Below are 16,794 nucleotides of genomic sequence, written 5' to 3'. Positions count from 1 at the left end.
GTAGCTTGATGTTGTGACTGTCAGCCACGCCAGTGGCTACGCTAGCTAATGCTAATCGAAAATGAAAACATTTGCATTGTGCCTAATGAGGTTGTTAGCCTTTACGTTGCTTATCATGCATTACCATAACTGAAAAATCGTCTTCAGCTCCCACTTTATGAATATATACTTCCTACGGACACTGCACTAGTTTTCAAAAAAATACCGTGTGGACGGAACGTCAAAAACCTGTTTCCGTTTGGACGACCCCTTAATCATTGATTTAATTATTTGGCATTTTTTCCACCAGACATTTTGGTCTTTGACGAAAAAATTGTGTCGGCCAAATTTACATGACAACGGCCAAAAGACAGCATTTAGCGGCTAACGTAAACCCCGGCGACCACATTGCAATCGTGTTGTTGATATATTTTTGGCAGTTTTGTTTCATCCTTCGTCATGTCATGTGTGACGTTGCACAAACATGTTTCATGTCTCACACCACACACTACGCCGGGGCGACATCCTCGCTTCTGGCCACTGTTACAAAATCACGCCTTGTCCGGCAGTCGAACACAACCTCATCGCACAAAGACGACGAGTGCTGACATTATCGAGCACCACTTCACACACGGTCAGCGTCAACAGCTGCGGTAAACGTTTAGAATCTCTGTCTCTCTCTCTCTCTCTCTCTCCACTGTGCTTTCGTTTCCACTGTGTCCTTGTGCTGCTCGGCCACCACTCTGTACTTGTTCAAGGGAGAAAGGAAACAAGAATTTCATACTTTCCCCGTTGATGAAAGTCTAGACAGTAATCAATATAATGCCATCGCACAAAAAATGTGACGGCAACATTGACCCCCCAAAAAAAAATGTCCTGACAAATCAATGAAACATTACTAAACAAGCAGAAGATGCAGTTATTCCTCGGAAATAAAGTATTTTAACAAAAGAAACACAACTCAAAATCACTGTTGAAAAACAAATTACTAAACTAAACTCTCGCATTGATGTTGTATGAATAAGGTGGTGTTCTACGGGCTGTGAGCTCGCTCAGCCAACTGTGGTCTATCAGCACCGTGAATGCGCTTTATGTCTCAATTGAAGCTAATTCTCATAGTGAGATAAATGACTTAACTGACTAACAACCACACACTAATTGCTTTGCTTATCAATTTATAGACTCACAATACCTTAGATTTTAAATGGAGTTCCCACATTGCACCCCCCCCCCCCAAAAAAAAAGAATATGTGACACAGTAATTGCCCACTTTTCATTTGTAGATAGCAGTGCTTTTGCAGCTGACAAATCCCCAAAGGCACATAATTATTCCCCCAGTTTTGTTCTGTTCTTTCACAGCACTTTATCGTGTAGTGCAACAAACACTCCCTTTCCCCAGTTAAGAATTGTGATTAGCCCCTCGCTGGGCTTCTGTTTCTTTAAAAACATTGTACCCAGACAGCAAAGGTTCCATATTATCAGTAATCCCAGCTGTTTGCTAACGCGCCGTTTCTGCAGCAGTTCAGTCGTTTCGAGGGATGGTTTTTTCGAGGTGAACGATCACAGCGTTGAATTCATACCGATAACAGTATCACTCTGATATGTCCTTCACCTCATTTCAACCTGATATGTTAATAAGACATTTGAGCTGGTGCAGTCGTGAGTGTACAGCGTATTATTTGCAGCCCACATTATTTAAAGCTCACATAGAGTGGTCCTGTTGCACATATATGTTAGTTATGGAGGTCGACTTACATACATTAACTTGCTTTTATGGTCAAAACCTCCTAGTTGCTGTAAACGAGCCGATAGAAATCCTCTTTTCTGACGCTGTTCCCCAGCCGCGATATTTCAGACATAAATCTCACCCCCAGAAGACAGAGTGTGTTGTGATTGGCCAGCCAGCGTAGAGGCTTCCCAACTGTCTTGTGATTGGCCAATACCCGGAAGTGACATATTCAGCACACCAGCTCTCAGAAGCGCAGCTCCCCCCACTGGAACGGTGGATGCACTGCTCCTCATTATCAAAACATTGATTTAACAATGTTTAAAAATAGCTTTTTCTCACGACTCCCCACCGCAGTCCCTTTTACGACTTTGACCCGGAGTCAGACCCAGAGTCAGAAGACACTGTCGCTCGTGAAACACCTCCACAACGGACGTTATTCTTCTTCTGCGGTTCAATGCAACCGGATGTGCCCAGACTAGTGCCCAGAGCAGGAGGATCTGCTGTTCCGGAGAACCGTTGTTTAGGCAACCAGACCGGGTTCTTTCAGAGATCTCCGTGAGCCCGAGATTACAATAAAACACTGTTTAGAACCTTCAGGGCTTCTTAAACAAGGTAATGATGCAGATACACACTAAAAAACAGCGTTAATTGGAACTCCCGCCTATCGCCCAATGTCAACTGAGATAGGAACAGCGTCCCTCTGGTGGAGGATAAAGTGGTAGATAATGGATGGATGGATTTTGTGTCATGTTTAAGGTCCATGGATCGTATCTGATTGCACTTTCTGACAGTACTTTGGCCACTATCGACTAATACCAAATTGTTGTCTTACTATTTTGACAATTGGGCCACACCGTTGGTGCAGTGGTTTGCACTCTTGCCTTTGCCTCAAGAAGACCCAGTCTGCATGGAGTTTGCATGTTCTCTTTGTGTGTGTGTGTGTGGGGGGGGGGGGGAGGTGGTTTCTTCAGGTTTCCCGGGTTCTCCGACTTCCTCCCACAGTCCCACAGTGTTCAAAATGAATGAAAATGAATAGAAAACATAGTCAAGACATTGACAAGATTAGAAATAATGATTTTTATCCGAAATAATGATTTTGCCCTTTCGTCAAAGAACAAGCAAAACTGTTTTCAGCTGTGCTAAGATCATTTCACAAGGATTTTCAAGGGTTTTCTAATCATCCAATACCCTTCTAACGCCATCAGCAAACACAATGTACCATTAGAACACTGGAAATGGGCCTCTATACACCTATGTACTTCAAAAATAAGGACATTTCTAAGTGACCCCAAACTTTTGAACGGCAGTGTAACTGAGGCCACTCGACAAATCACTGACACAAGGTTGGGAAGAGGTTTTTAAACAACAGGGTTTAGCTGCTTCAGAAATACCTTGCGTGCTTGTGGATAAAGCCGTAAGTGTGCAAATGCTGATCAAACAATGAATGCATAGAAAGTGACCTTTTTGTCTTTGCTGTGTGTGTGTGTTTTTTTTTTTCTTTTCTTCTGTCTTCTTGGCACAAGTGGCACATTGACCTCGCGCCGAAAAACAGTATTTTAATGTCCATGGATCACGAGGTGCACAAAATTAGCGCGCGTCAGACAAACGATAGTTTCCGTCGCTGACACGTCTCTGTTCTGTGTGTGTGTGTGTGTGTGTGTGTGTGTGTGTGTGTGTGTGTGTGTGTGTGTGTGTGTGTGTGTGTGTGTGTGTGTGTGTGTGTGTGTGTGTGTGTGTGTGTGTGTGTGTGTGTGTGTGTGTGTGTGCGTGTGCATGTGTGTGTGTGATCGGCCCCAAAGGTGACGGCAATAACTAGTGACAGCCTCGAGTGCAGATTATGGATATTATTGTGAACCACATGGGCTTTACTTTGAAGGAAGCCATTTCTGTCTGCTCCTGTCACACGGACTGCTTTATTGAATTCTGAGATTTGAATAGTGATTTCTAGTGTATGTGGCGTGTCTGCGGTGCATTGTAAGAAGTGTAGGTTTTCACTTAACCCATTATGGCCTGAAACGCCTGGAAAAAAATGCCTGGAAAACCTATGGGTGATTTCAGAAAGGACCTCTAAAACCCTCAAATTCAGCAATTGTGTCAATGCCTACTAAATGATTGATTTCTCGGCCTCTGTAGCAGATAGGAAGAAAATTCAAGTATTTGAGAGCGTACACCTGTGGTAAATCGACTTTCACCCCTGCTGTGCTGTTGAAAACGATGCGTCGATTACGGTGGTAATTCTCTGTCTGCCGTCACTTTCAAAACCTTCAAACTCATCGTAGTTATCGTCGACTTCGTCGTATTCAAACATAATTATGTCATTTCCATAAATCCCAGTCGATTGGTTCAGCGCGCCTATTCGCTGAAATTTCCAAACAAGGCAAAAATTGACCCTAGAATTACGGTAGAATTACGCAACTCCACCCACCGGTTTTAAAGGGGACATAATATGCAAAATCAACTTCATTATCATTTAAATCCTTATATTTGGGACTCTGGAGGTCCTATCAGTCGGCAAAGTGTGAGAGAAGATGACTCACTCATGTTTTTGTGGTCCTCCTCAGTCTAAGTACAAGTTGACTTCCGCACTCATTGGGACGTCACAATGCGCTAAATTCCGGGAATTGTTGTCACCGAAAACCGGAAGTCCACGAAGTCCTTGAAAAGTTCTATTCTTGGCTCCACAGTGCAGCACAGAGTCCTACACAAACTTCCAGCCTCAGAGGATTGATGTTATATGTGATGGCAATGTGCCTGCTAAAGCATGCAAATGATAACTTTTCCAAATGCTAACTGTTGCTAGCGCCCAGTAGCCTCTGTGGCTGATGTCATTTCCTGTCCCTTAAGTTTAATTTTTTAAGGTGGACCTAAAGAGATACTACTAAACAGAGCGTTCTGAACAGAGCTGTTTTGGTCAGGGTGATTGAACTGCTGTGGTGCTTCATCCTTATGGTATTTTGACGAAAACATGTCACAGACATGTTCATTAGGACGCCAGGGAACTAGGTTAACTTGGAGAAATAGGGTACAATACGACCCCTTTAATGGTAGAAATGAGGCAATCCTTTCCCGGGCCTAAATGGGTTAAGCCGTCATTAAGTTTCCTCGAATAGCAGAGAGGCTACGTTGAAGGAGAAAGACTCTGTGCAAAGTTCTGGAAATATGAGTTTTCACACCTCCACATTCCAAACGCCGTTGCCAAAATGTTTTCCGACATCTATTGCATCACAGATGTCATGGCCACATTTTATCAGCAGTCTATTTCCTGCACCATGTAGCAAGTACATTCCACTTTTTCCCACCTTTTTCACCCAGAGCTGACGACACCTCCTTATCCTGCTTTCTCCTCTCTTTTTTTTTTTTTTTTAGCCGTTCAGCAAGATGTCTGCTTTATGAGACACCAATTTGTTGCAAATTATTCCTCCATGCTATAACATGAGAAACTGACTTGTCATCAGTTTTTTTGGAGAGGAGGGATAATACATAGAAACGTGTGCTCCTCCACAATAGATCGTAGTGTTCATCAAACAATAAGCTTTTTTTTGTGCTTTCTCGCTATGAAATATTCATCTAAATCGTTGTCATTTTCTCGTAGTTAGGCTCAATTCTACTCAAAGTCACGGCTACACATGACGTAACTCTTCACCTTTTCTTTTCCAGATTTTGCAAGAGCTGTCGCGGCGCGGCCTATATCGTACGCCGCGGTATTACGACAGAGACCAGACAGCTCTTCTTCTTCTTCGTCCGTGCTCAGCTCGCGCAGCAGATCCAGACAACAGCACAGTGGTGGAGGGCTGGTGACGACCGACTGGCCTGTTTTCTCCAGTCACCGACTGTCAGCCCTGAGTCTGCTCAGCTCTCAGGAGGACTACCGTAGTGAAGGTGAGACTAATGGAGCAGTTTCTTTTTTTTTTAACTCTTTTATGAACAATATAAAGCTGTGCTTTTGAGCTATTATAATTTACACAGCAGGGTTTTTCATGAGTGGAAAATCAGGCCAAGGTTCGTGCGACCTGTCTGTTCTGTGGTTGGATTTTGTCTCGTATTCAGGTTTCTCTCTCCGTCCCATTCTTGTGAGTGTTTTCAGGGGAATCGAATTTCTTTTTAGACCAATTTAGACAAAAATTGAATGGGTTTTAATAATTTGGTACCTAAGAACTCTCAAATGGCACAGATGTTGCCAATGCCTAGACATCGCTTTACTAAAACCTCTGTCATTTTACTCTGCTTCACTTCAGCAGCATCAGACTTTGCACAGCTCATGTCCACATGTTGTTACATGACCTCCATGAGTTTTTAAGCTCCTACTGCATATTTTAAAGGTGATATTTCCTTTAAAATGCAATATTTTTTAGGCGAGTGAAAAAAATCCTTCATGTATGCTGCGTCCCATGTGCATTTACTCTGACACAGTGGCACTCTGGTGGAATCTCACAAGTCTTATCTTTATTTTGATATCAAGATAATCCACACAAAAAAGCTGTGCTTCTGAGCTATTACAATTTACACAGCAGGGTTTTTCATGAGTGGAAAATCAGGCCAAGGTTCGTACCTGTTCGGTAAATTCTTTTAAGCATATGTTCTGGCGACAGCTGTGGTTGGATTTTGTCTCGTATTGAGGTTTTTCTCCGTCCCATTCTCGTGATTTTTTTCAGGGGAATCGAATTTCAAAGACCTTTTTCTTTTTAGACCAATTTAGATCAAAATTAAGTGGGTTTTAATAATTTGGTACCTAAGAAATCTCAAATGGCACAGACGGTGCCAAACTGTGCCAACGCCTAGACATCTCTTTACTAAAACCTCTGTCATTTTACTCTGCTTCACTTCAGCAGCATCAGACTTTGCACAGCTCATGTCCACATGTTGTTACATGACCTCCATGAGTTTTTAAGCTCCTACTGCATATTTTAAAGGTGATGTTTCCTTTAAAATGCAATATTTTTTAGGCGAGTGAAAAAAATCCTTAATTTATGCTGCGTCCCATGTTGTTAGCAGAGAAAAGCAGTTCTGGGAGGGACATAATTAACGGAGTTTCAAACCACAAAACATGCTTGCATATGAGTTCAAATAGACTTTTCAATGTTTGTGATAACACGTTTGCACAATAAAACAACTTGAGTCAACAGTTTGGCACTATTTTCTCGGCCCCTATCACTATCCCGCAAAGTCCCAAGTCGCGGTGTTTCAGCTGTTTTAGTCTTAGAGAGAGTGAGGGGGAATTTAACTGATGGTAACTGATGGAGATGAACCGTGTAGCGAAAACCCATGAACCAGAGAACACAATTGTCAATCGTTAAAACACAAATACACAATATATATCGCCCACATCCAGTAGTATATGTCAATTTCAGCCAAGTAACCCTTTTAAATGCTACACACTGGACTTCAATTCTCTGTGGAGGATATCCTTCACTGACACTGCACTTAAAAGTCAAGTAGCCACACAAAAGTAGCACATTCATCGTCTAGTTTTCCCCTTGCATTGATTTCGTCCACGACTTTAGCCAAAGGATAATGAAGGCTTGTGTGGACTTAGACGTATTTACACAGTTCTGCTGTTCATTAGTAGTGAAAACGGGGCGAGACAGCTGAATAAATATCAATAGCAAGTCAGTAGTGGGTTGACTTCAGTTTATTTTCTGGTTCCCTCTTCTTTGTCATGACGTTGTGAGTGACTGAGACTTGAATGGTCAGGTATACACTACACTCTTAGAAATAAGGGTTCCAAAAGGGTTCTTCTACAAGGGCTGAGGCTCTATCTGGAACCATTTGCTTCTGAAAAATACTTTCCCAAAGAAAGGGTTTTTCAAGGGCTCTTGGTAACACTAATGGTTCCAGTAAGAACCATTTTGATCCAGAGAACACTGTTCTTGGTGGAACCCTCCAAAAGGGTTCTCCTATGAGGACATGGCGAAGTACCTTATATGGGTCTACTTAGCACTTTTATTTCTAAGAGTGTACTATTCAAGAGTGTCGGGTCACCTATATAATTTTTCAAGTCCAAGTTTTCCATTATGTCACACTTTTATGCATCAAAAGAGTTGCAAAATGAATAGAAAATATAGCCAAGACATTCAAACTTTCAAACCTTCAAACTTTGTTTTCGTCAAAGAACCAGCAACACTGTTTTCAGCTGTGCTAACATCATTGCACAAGGGTTTTCAAAGGTTTTCTATTCATCCAATAGCCTTCTAACGAGACACTGGAAATGGGCCTCTATACACCTACACTCTTAGAAATAAAAGTGCTAAGTAGAACCATATAAGGTTCTTCGAACCCTTTTGGAGGGTTCCACCAAGAACCCTTTTAAAATCCTTTATTCAGGAAAGGGTTCTCTGGATCAAAATTGTTCTAACTGGAACCATTAGTGTTACCAAGAACCCTTTCTTCGGGAAAAGGGTTTTTCAAAAGCAAATGGTTCCAGGTAGAACCTCAGCCTTTGCAGAAGGACCCTTTTGGAACCCTTATTTCTAAGAGTGTATGTACATATTCCATTAAAAAACAGATGTTTGCAGCTAAAATAGTCGAGTGTATTTCTGATTCATTTAATGTTGAAAAAAAGTGCTTTTCCTTCAAAAAATAATGACATTTCTAAGTGAGCCCAAACTTTTGAACGGTAGTGTAGCAAAGAGGATGTGCCTCACGAGTTGAGGTGACATTATTCTCACCTGATGAAATGGACCAAAGTAAGAGGGTGGACACTCCAGAGTTTGAATAAGCCCCCTCCAAACATTATTGGTGTGAATGCACCCCTGCTGTCTCTGCCTCCAGTCTCACTTCATACATGTCTGCCTCTTTTGGACCAGAAATTAGTCTCACCTATCCATCATCACCGTGCATGGTCTACTGCGACCGGGGTCGTGGCCTTTGTGAAATTGAAGTGGGATCGTGGCAATATCCCACTCTCTCTGTTCCTGTCAGCACAGGAGCCGTAGATGTAATGGATATCTTTGTCAAAAGGCAAGATTTAATACCTCAAAACACGGGCAAACACACCGTTATAAATCTACATGGGTCACTCGCTGTCCTGACGTACAGTGTGAATAATTCTCGTGGATGTAACGGCAAATTGATTCCCTCTTATGAGATTAATGTTCATTGCGTCTGGAGCACTTAATTAATGGAGACGTGAAGTATTGCCGCTGAATTGGCTGAGAGTGTTTGGTGTAGCACACTGTACTGTAAGAAATAATTCATTGTGGTTTTACATGCAGACAGGAAGCTTGTTTTTTTGTATTTTTTCTCTCACAGTGTCTGTCATTCTGTCTCCTCTTAACTTATGGTATTATTTCAGATGTTATCACTGTGTAACCGTAAAATGACTAACTGTACGTCTCTACAACCAAGAGAGGTCTCTCCGTTGTCACCGATGACACGAGCATTATCCCACTGCGCTGGATTGATGTGCAGCGAATGAAATGGATGCCAAAAAGTAATGTACCTTCGGTGGCTTAAAGGGGATATTGGTTTTTGGCTCTGTGAGTGACAGATGGCCACGCTACTTGACATTGAGTGATTTAGACGACTTCCAAGCTTCTCTCTGTCTGTGTGTGTGTGTGTGTGTGTGTGTGTGTGTGTGTGTGTGTGTGTGTGTGTGTGTGTGTGTGTGTGTGTGTGTGTGTGTGTGTGTGTGTGTGTGTGTGTGTGTGTGTGTGTTGGTATTCGGCACACACTGACGTGGACCATATGTCCCAAAGCACCTTACCCCTTTTTTTTTTTTTTCTTTGTCCAACTCTGACAAACATGAATTGTGTCTCCTCGAAATAATTGAAAGTAGGACCGCTCGTGGGACCCTCGCCCCACACAACTCGTCGTATCCGATGACTGTGAGGAATTTTGTGTAGCTCTGTTTACATTAAAGCCTTCAAAAAGTGGAATTTTAAAGTGGTTTTCCTGACATTTTAGCGTCAACTTTGTCGGAGCACTGAGGCCACACCTTTTGACGTAGAGAAAATCCTTTGATAACTTTTAATCATTAACTTGTCTAGAACATATGTACCAAGTTTGACACAACTAGCTTAAACATACTGGACTGAGTTTGTTCAAATGCGTAGTCTAGCCAGTGTTGTTTTTCGAGTGCAGATTATGGATATTAAGTTAAGGAAAGTAAATTAGAAATTTGTTTGGAATCATGAGAGCAACATGTGTAACAAGATTGGTTGGAATCGGAAAACAAGTATGTGCGACTAAGACACAATAGACTAAAATCTAAAATTTTGCCAATTCCCCAAAAATTCCTCAAGAAACTTTGGATTAAGCCTGACAACTGTTGTCCCAATCCAACAGATTTTGCCTGACCATGACCCGACTTCTGTGTGCGCTATAGAGCCCTATGCCAATATTGTTTTTTTCGCCGACCCTACCTCCATACTAAATTTCAATATTTTATATGCATGTTAAACCCTTCAAAAATGAGCGCAATGTCAGAAAAAGGCCACTTTTCTAGACATTAACTTGTCTAGAGCATATGCACCAAGTTTGGCGTGGCTAGCTAAAACGTGCTAGGATGAGTTTGTTAAAATGCGTAGACTAGGCATTTTAGTTTTTTTTCAAAATGGCTGACTTCAGAGTTAATGGAGAGTTAATGGAAGTGCATTAGAAATTTTTTGGAATCATGAAAGCAACAAGTGTACCAAGTTTGGTCAAAATCCGAAACACATATGTGCGACTTAGACACGATAAATCCAAGATTTAGCATTTAGCGCAATTTTGGCCACGTCAAAAATTACCAAAAAAATACCCAAGAAACTTTGGAGTAAGCGTGACTCACTCAACAAATTTCGTCCCAATGCGAAGAACTTCATGACCCATGACCCAACTTCTGGGGGGCGCTATAGAGCCCTGGGGCTACGAAGGGGTTTGTGCCCTATGCCACTATCGCATTTTTCATCCGTGCCAAATTTCAAGAGTTTTTTATGCTGGTTAGATGTGTCAGGACATTCAGGAAGTTTCTTTTGACCTCATTTGTCTGTTTATTAAAAACTCTAAAAGTCACTCAAAGTCATGATTCACAGTCTCTGCTGGATAATACGCACCATGTTCAGTCTCCAGTGTTGACTGTAATTGCGGCACACTCAGGAAGGACAGTCGAACAAACAAAAAACGTGTTTTTTTTGGCTCCTTGCTAAAGCTCACTGGATTCGAAATAAAAGAATATCGATGAAGTGAGGCTGTGTTTGTCCGTATCAGATGGACGTGATGGGAATTCCAGCCCTCTTCAGGGATCATCCCTCAATTTTAGGAGACGAGAATGAATTTGGAGAATTAACGCACACTACACTGGGAGTATTTGTGTAAAGTCATCGGATGTAATGATATCTTTCTTTCTTTCTTTTTTTTTTTCTCTCCACTTAATGACTGCCTGTAGTCTGCGACTATAGCAGACACTTGGCGTCTTCCCCGGGGAATGGCAACTGATGTTATCCAATTTCACTTCTTCCAGCACCAGAAATGTTACGCTTTCAAATGAAATAGAAATCATTTCATCGTACATCGTTGGCCCCATCGTCCACAAGCCAAACGGTGGCACGGGGGGGCAGGGCACGGGTATCTCCTGAATAACCAGCCTGGATGCATGAATGGACGTGCGTTCGAACACAAGGACGCGACAAGTGCCGGAATCGTTTTTGCTTCATAGGTTTGCCACCTAACATTGATTCATTACGGCTCCATTATTCCAAAAAGCTTTGTATTTCCCCGCGGAGCAGTCAGGGTGATAACACCCTATACCGTGATGATTCCTTTCTATCACTAGGTCTTTATATAGAAGCGACAAGTATTCAAGGTTAGTGACTTGGCGTTGTTTCGTTATTTATATACAAGGAGAAAAAGCCAGTGAAGCCTAAACGCTATAAAAACAGGTTGTGTCGAGTAGACGGCTCACTTTCTGGTTCAGGAAGTTAAAAAAAATCCTTATAAGAAAAGGGCTTTAAGCCATAGAACCAGGATAATCGTAACCATAAAACATAGATTGTTTGAGTGCGGAAATAGTGCACAGAGTTATTAACCGGGGAAGGAACTAAGCAAGGTTTGCAACCTAAAATTTGATTCATTTTCTTCCGCTGTGATTAAAGTATTATTCCAAAAAGCTTTGTATTTCCCCGCGGAGCAGTCAGGGTGATAACACCCTATACCATGATGATTCCTTTCTATCACTAGGTCTTTATATAGAAGCGACAAGTATTCAAGGTTAGTGACTTGGCGTTGTTTCGTTATTTATATACAAGGAAAAAAAGCCAGTGAAGCCTAAACGCTATAAAAACAGGTTGTGTCGAGGAGACGGCTCACTTTCTGGTTCAGGAAGTAAAAAAATCCTTATAAAAAAAAGGGCTTTAAGCCATAGAACCAGGATAATCGTAACCATAAAACATAGATTGAGTGTGGAAATAGTGCACAGAATTATTAACCGGGGAAGGAACTAAGCAAATGATTACTTTCGGTGAAACTTCCAGCACTCCTTCTTCATTCGAACCTTGTTATGAACACAGTGTGGCTTAAAAATGTACGTTTATTAGTGTGTTAGGAAGAAAATCCGCTGCTGCTAAATGTTCCCGGTTATGGTATGTAATGTTCTGGTGCTGCTGCCTGAGATTCATAGGCGAGTACAGTCGTGTTTTCTGCTGCTAATAAAACTAGATTTTCCCCTGGAAAAAAAATAATTGATATCGTAGGAGCACATGTTTTACAGCCGTGGATGATTAGAGGGTTATTATGGCTGATAATAAAAATCTCTTATTCATAAAATGACAGGGAATTGTTGCTTGGCCGAGTACCGCACTACGTCTGTGTGAAGCCGTACTAAGCGTCTGTGTGTTGTGTAACAGGGAAGGAGCGCTTGTTTACTATATGGCGTCCTCGCGAAAATTCATCATCTCATAGAAAGAAAGCAGTGCATTCAGATTTCACTCGTAAGAGCCTTGAATTCTGAGATGCCAAAAAAAAAATAAAAACCTTCTGCGATAAGTGCATCCACTTCTGTGTTAACAAAAGGCCGGATCAAAGAGTGCGCTGTGAAGAAGAAGACACTCGCAGGCAGAGACTGTCAGGCAGACAACATTAGTGCTGGAAAACACGTCGATACGCCGCTGTGTCGAGAGGTTTTCACGTATTTTTAAACTGCCAATTTGAAATCGCAGGCGGAAGCAGCTTTGATCAAGAACGTCTCGCAGTAAACACAACTCCAGTGTTTTTAATTCAACTTTAAATTGACGTTTTTAATGCAAGTATAACAAGTAACGCTAACACTTTAGATTGGTACGGTGGCCCTGAGGTGCAAAACACAAACGCATAATCGCAAAACACAAACGCAAAACAAAAACACAAACGCAAAACAAAAAACACAAACGCAAAACACAAAACACAAACGCATAATCACAAAACACAAACGCAAAACAAAAAACACAAACGCAAAACAAAAAACACAAACGCCAATCTAAAAACGCAAAACACAAGCGTAAATCAAACACAAATCACAAAACGCATAATCACAAAACGCATAATCACAAAACGCATAATCACAAAACGCATAATCACAAAACGCATAATCACAAAAAAAAAACGCAAAACAAAAAACACAAACGCAAATCAAAAAACACAAACACAAATCAAAAAACAAAAACGCAAATCATAAAACACAAATCACAAAACACAAGTCATAAATCACAAATCTAAAAACACAAACGCAAATCTAAAAACACAAACGTGTTGTCCCTTGTTGGGAAAACAATGTTGGGTTCCTAAATTGTCCCTCAGGTATCTAAACCTTGAGAACCCCTGCTTTAAAGGGTTAATGTGAAAAAGAGACAGCATATTATGTGTAAACCTAAGTCAGCGTCCAGTTTATTGTCAGTAATAGTGGCTCAATATGTAGTTCTGACAATAAATAACAATGAACGGTAATATGCTAAACTCTCAGAGAGCCCTTTTCTTAACATTTAACATTTCGGTTAAATATACACATACGATGTATACCACGCTCATAATTCATCCATTCAGTTTCTATTTTAGAAGATGAATCCTGTCCAAACAGGTTCATTTAATAACTGTAAATTGTATAACTTGAGGACGTCTCGAGGGTTTCTCATGATGTCTTGATTAAAATCACGGTTTCTAATTGCATTACACTGTGTCGCTGAAAAAGCTTCCCCCCTCCCCCCTTTCTCGTCTTCCCTGTGAGTTGTTTTAACCATGTGTCTCATAATAGAAACATTAAAGGTGAACGACGCTGTTGTAATTGTCACTATCTCTTTTTTTCCCCTCTTATAGAAAGTGAGGAGTTTGGGCCCGTGTTTGTTCAAGAGCCAGACGACGCCATTTTCCCGCTGGATTCTAACGACAAGAAAGTGATGATGCACTGTGAAGCGCGGGGAAATCCGCCGCCTAAGTACAGGTGTGACACATGTTCTTTCCTCTTCCTACATTTTACATTTAATTACTTTACCATCTCATTAACCAGAAGATGATTTTTTTTTTTTTTTTTTTTTTCTCACAGTTGGTACATCAATGGGACAGAAGTGGACTCGGAGGCAGATTACCGCTACACCTTAATCGATGGAAACTTGATCATCAGCAACGCAAGCGAGACCGCGGACTACGGGAAGTACCAGTGTCGAGCCGAGAACATCGTCGGGACCGTGTTGAGTCGAGATGCTCATGTGCAGTTTGCATGTGAGTAATTCTTTCACTTGATTTCACTGTCTTTTTTTGTACAATTTAGAGATTTTAGATTTACATTTACATTTTAACTCCTTATATGGACATCCTGGGGATGTGTTTATAGGTCACATTTGCCTTGAAACAAAGTATGGGGGGTTGTTTTCCGTGTTCTTATGTGTTGTGTGAGTCAAAGTTATGATTTTTAGTTGTGGTATAAAGTAGTAATAATTGTGCAGAAGTCGTATATAAGACGTATATGTTTTCCCCGGAAGTTGCAACAAGTTAGCAACATAACGCGAAAAGTCTCAGACGGATTTGGATGAAATTTTCAGGAAATGACCCCCAAATGGGACCAGGAACAAGTGATTACATTTTGGGGTGTGATCCGTAGGCGCTATCACTATTTGTATCGCTATTTTGTGGGGGGGGGGCTGAGCTGCCTTGGCGGAGGTCTGCGCTCTCCGAGTGCTTTTTGTTCATACAAAGGAGCAAAGTGAACTTTTTTTTGACTATGACCTATTTCCAAATTTCACAAATTCAATCCGATTTTAAGCATTTTGAGCACTTTTCCATCAGATTGGCTGTGTTGTGCTTGAAAAAAAATGATATAAGAAACTATGTATTGCACATACTTATAGTATATATCCTATATTGTATTGTATATACTCTGCGTTTTAACATCGTAATGGAACAAAGCAGCCAAAATGCTCCTGTGTTTTAAGGGTTAATCGATCAGATTATAACTTGTCAACGCCTTAAAGAAAGTTTGGAAGATAATATTCATCTTTTTTGTCGAGTTCAGTCACAACACTTGAATGATGATGTTGCCATCAATGATTCAGGAAAAGTGTACGAAGAGCAGGCTTCAAAATAAAAGCACAACCGTCACATTCTGCCCCCTATCATCAGCCATCTTTACAAGGAAATAAATCTTCAATCCTGGGATGGAGGAGGAGGAGGATCTGAGGGGGCGATGTGGAGAAGGTCTCAGAGATAGGGAGGGAGCGAGGTTGTGGGTGGCCTTGAAATTTTTGAATTTGAATTCTGAGATTGACGGTTGTAGGATTGGGTGGGGCGGGGGGGGGGGGTGATGTGGTGGAACGACGGGGGTTCTGGTGATGATGATGATGCAGCTGACGTTTATGGAGGGATCAGAGAGGAGAGAGCTACAGTCGTCCACGCTGGAGGTGACGAGTGCTGTGGACAAGGATTGAAGTTGTATGTTGGGCGTAAGGGAAGGGGCGGAGTCAGAAATATTCAGAGCGACTCAGAAACCCCAGAAACGGAGGCGCTGTCAACTTTAAATAATGTGGATTTTGGTGCCAATAGGCAGGATTTCTGGTCTTTTAACTTTACTAATGGAAACAGTATTTTGTCCGATGGCACCTTTAAACCTACTTCCTGCTTTCCAGGAAGTGCAAACATGAGTTGCAGTGGAGGAAATGACAAGGCTTTGGGCCCCGGGTCATGTTCAAACACAAAAAAACAGAATTGGTGTCAGGTTCAGGTGTCTTGGACAGAAATGTGTGGCTCAAGACTGAATCCTGAATCCCTCTCCTAACTTGGTTCGTGTCCTCAAATACTGCATTTTAATGGTGAATTAATGTGAAAGGACATTGATCCCAGTAAAATGCATTGCTGCATTGTTTTCCACTGACTACATGAAACTTATCGCCATGTCTCCATGGAGCCTCCTGTCCTCAGTCACTGAGCTGCTGCTGTAATGTGTGTGTGTGTGTCCTCGTGCGTTGTTGTGATTTAAGTATGTACACTTGTTACGGGAGTGGAATAAAGCGCTGCGAGGTTTTTTGTCCTCAAATGTGATCATCACTCTGCTTCCTTTTCCCTTTGTCTTTGAAGGTATTGCTGAAAATGAGCTCCGTGGCAATGATTTGATGATTTATTAAAGCATAAACACAAAAAAGTGTTCAGGCGAAGCGTTAAAGTGGGGGGAACTAATTAGCAAATAGTTTTTTTTAGTTGAGTTTGGGATTATGGCATTTAATGTCCCTGAAAAGCCCTCTGTAATCTCACTTTGCCCATTGGCAGCAGCAACAGTCTCTATGTAAAGACACATAAAAAGCTTTAAAAGCAGGAGTGGAGGAGTTTTTTTTTTCTAATGTATTTTAAATGACAGAATAAAACATGTCTGGAACTATGTGTTATTCACAGGACTTATTTCAGTGCAAAATATGCCGTTTGTGCAGGTTTTGGCACAAGCTGCAGCTACTGCTCAATAAAACCGTCACTATTTCTTTTTCTTTCTCGACTAAGTTTCATTCGTGCGACCAAAAAAGGTGAAGGAGAATCATAGTTTAGGCCACGTTAAATTAACATTTCAAAGCAGGCTGTAAAGCACAGATGACAGACATGAACATATTCACTGGTCCCGGTCGTTCGCTCATAATCCTCCTCCTCCTCAATTCACTCAACTG

General features: G+C 41.4%; 1 protein-coding gene across 1 annotated transcript in view; it reads left to right on the top strand.

The window, feature by feature from the left end:
• cntn5 (contactin 5) overlaps positions 1-16,794 on the top strand; it is a gene marked incomplete at its 3' end in the record, with an annotated part of 120,041 nt that overhangs the window by 17,626 nt on the left and 85,621 nt on the right. The window contains exons 2-4 of the mRNA XM_083886402.1: positions 5,366-5,587; positions 13,970-14,093; positions 14,196-14,371. Coding sequence (XP_083742528.1) covers positions 5,366-5,587; positions 13,970-14,093; positions 14,196-14,371 — 522 coding nt within the window. The remainder of the gene's footprint in view (positions 1-5,365; positions 5,588-13,969; positions 14,094-14,195; positions 14,372-16,794) is intronic.

Source organism: Microchirus variegatus (assembly GCF_963457635.1).
Source record: "Microchirus variegatus genome assembly, chromosome: 3".
NCBI lineage: Eukaryota > Metazoa > Chordata > Actinopteri > Pleuronectiformes > Soleidae > Microchirus > Microchirus variegatus.
The sequence above is the reverse complement of the archived record's forward strand: the minus strand, read 5'-3'. Positions and strand labels throughout refer to the sequence as shown.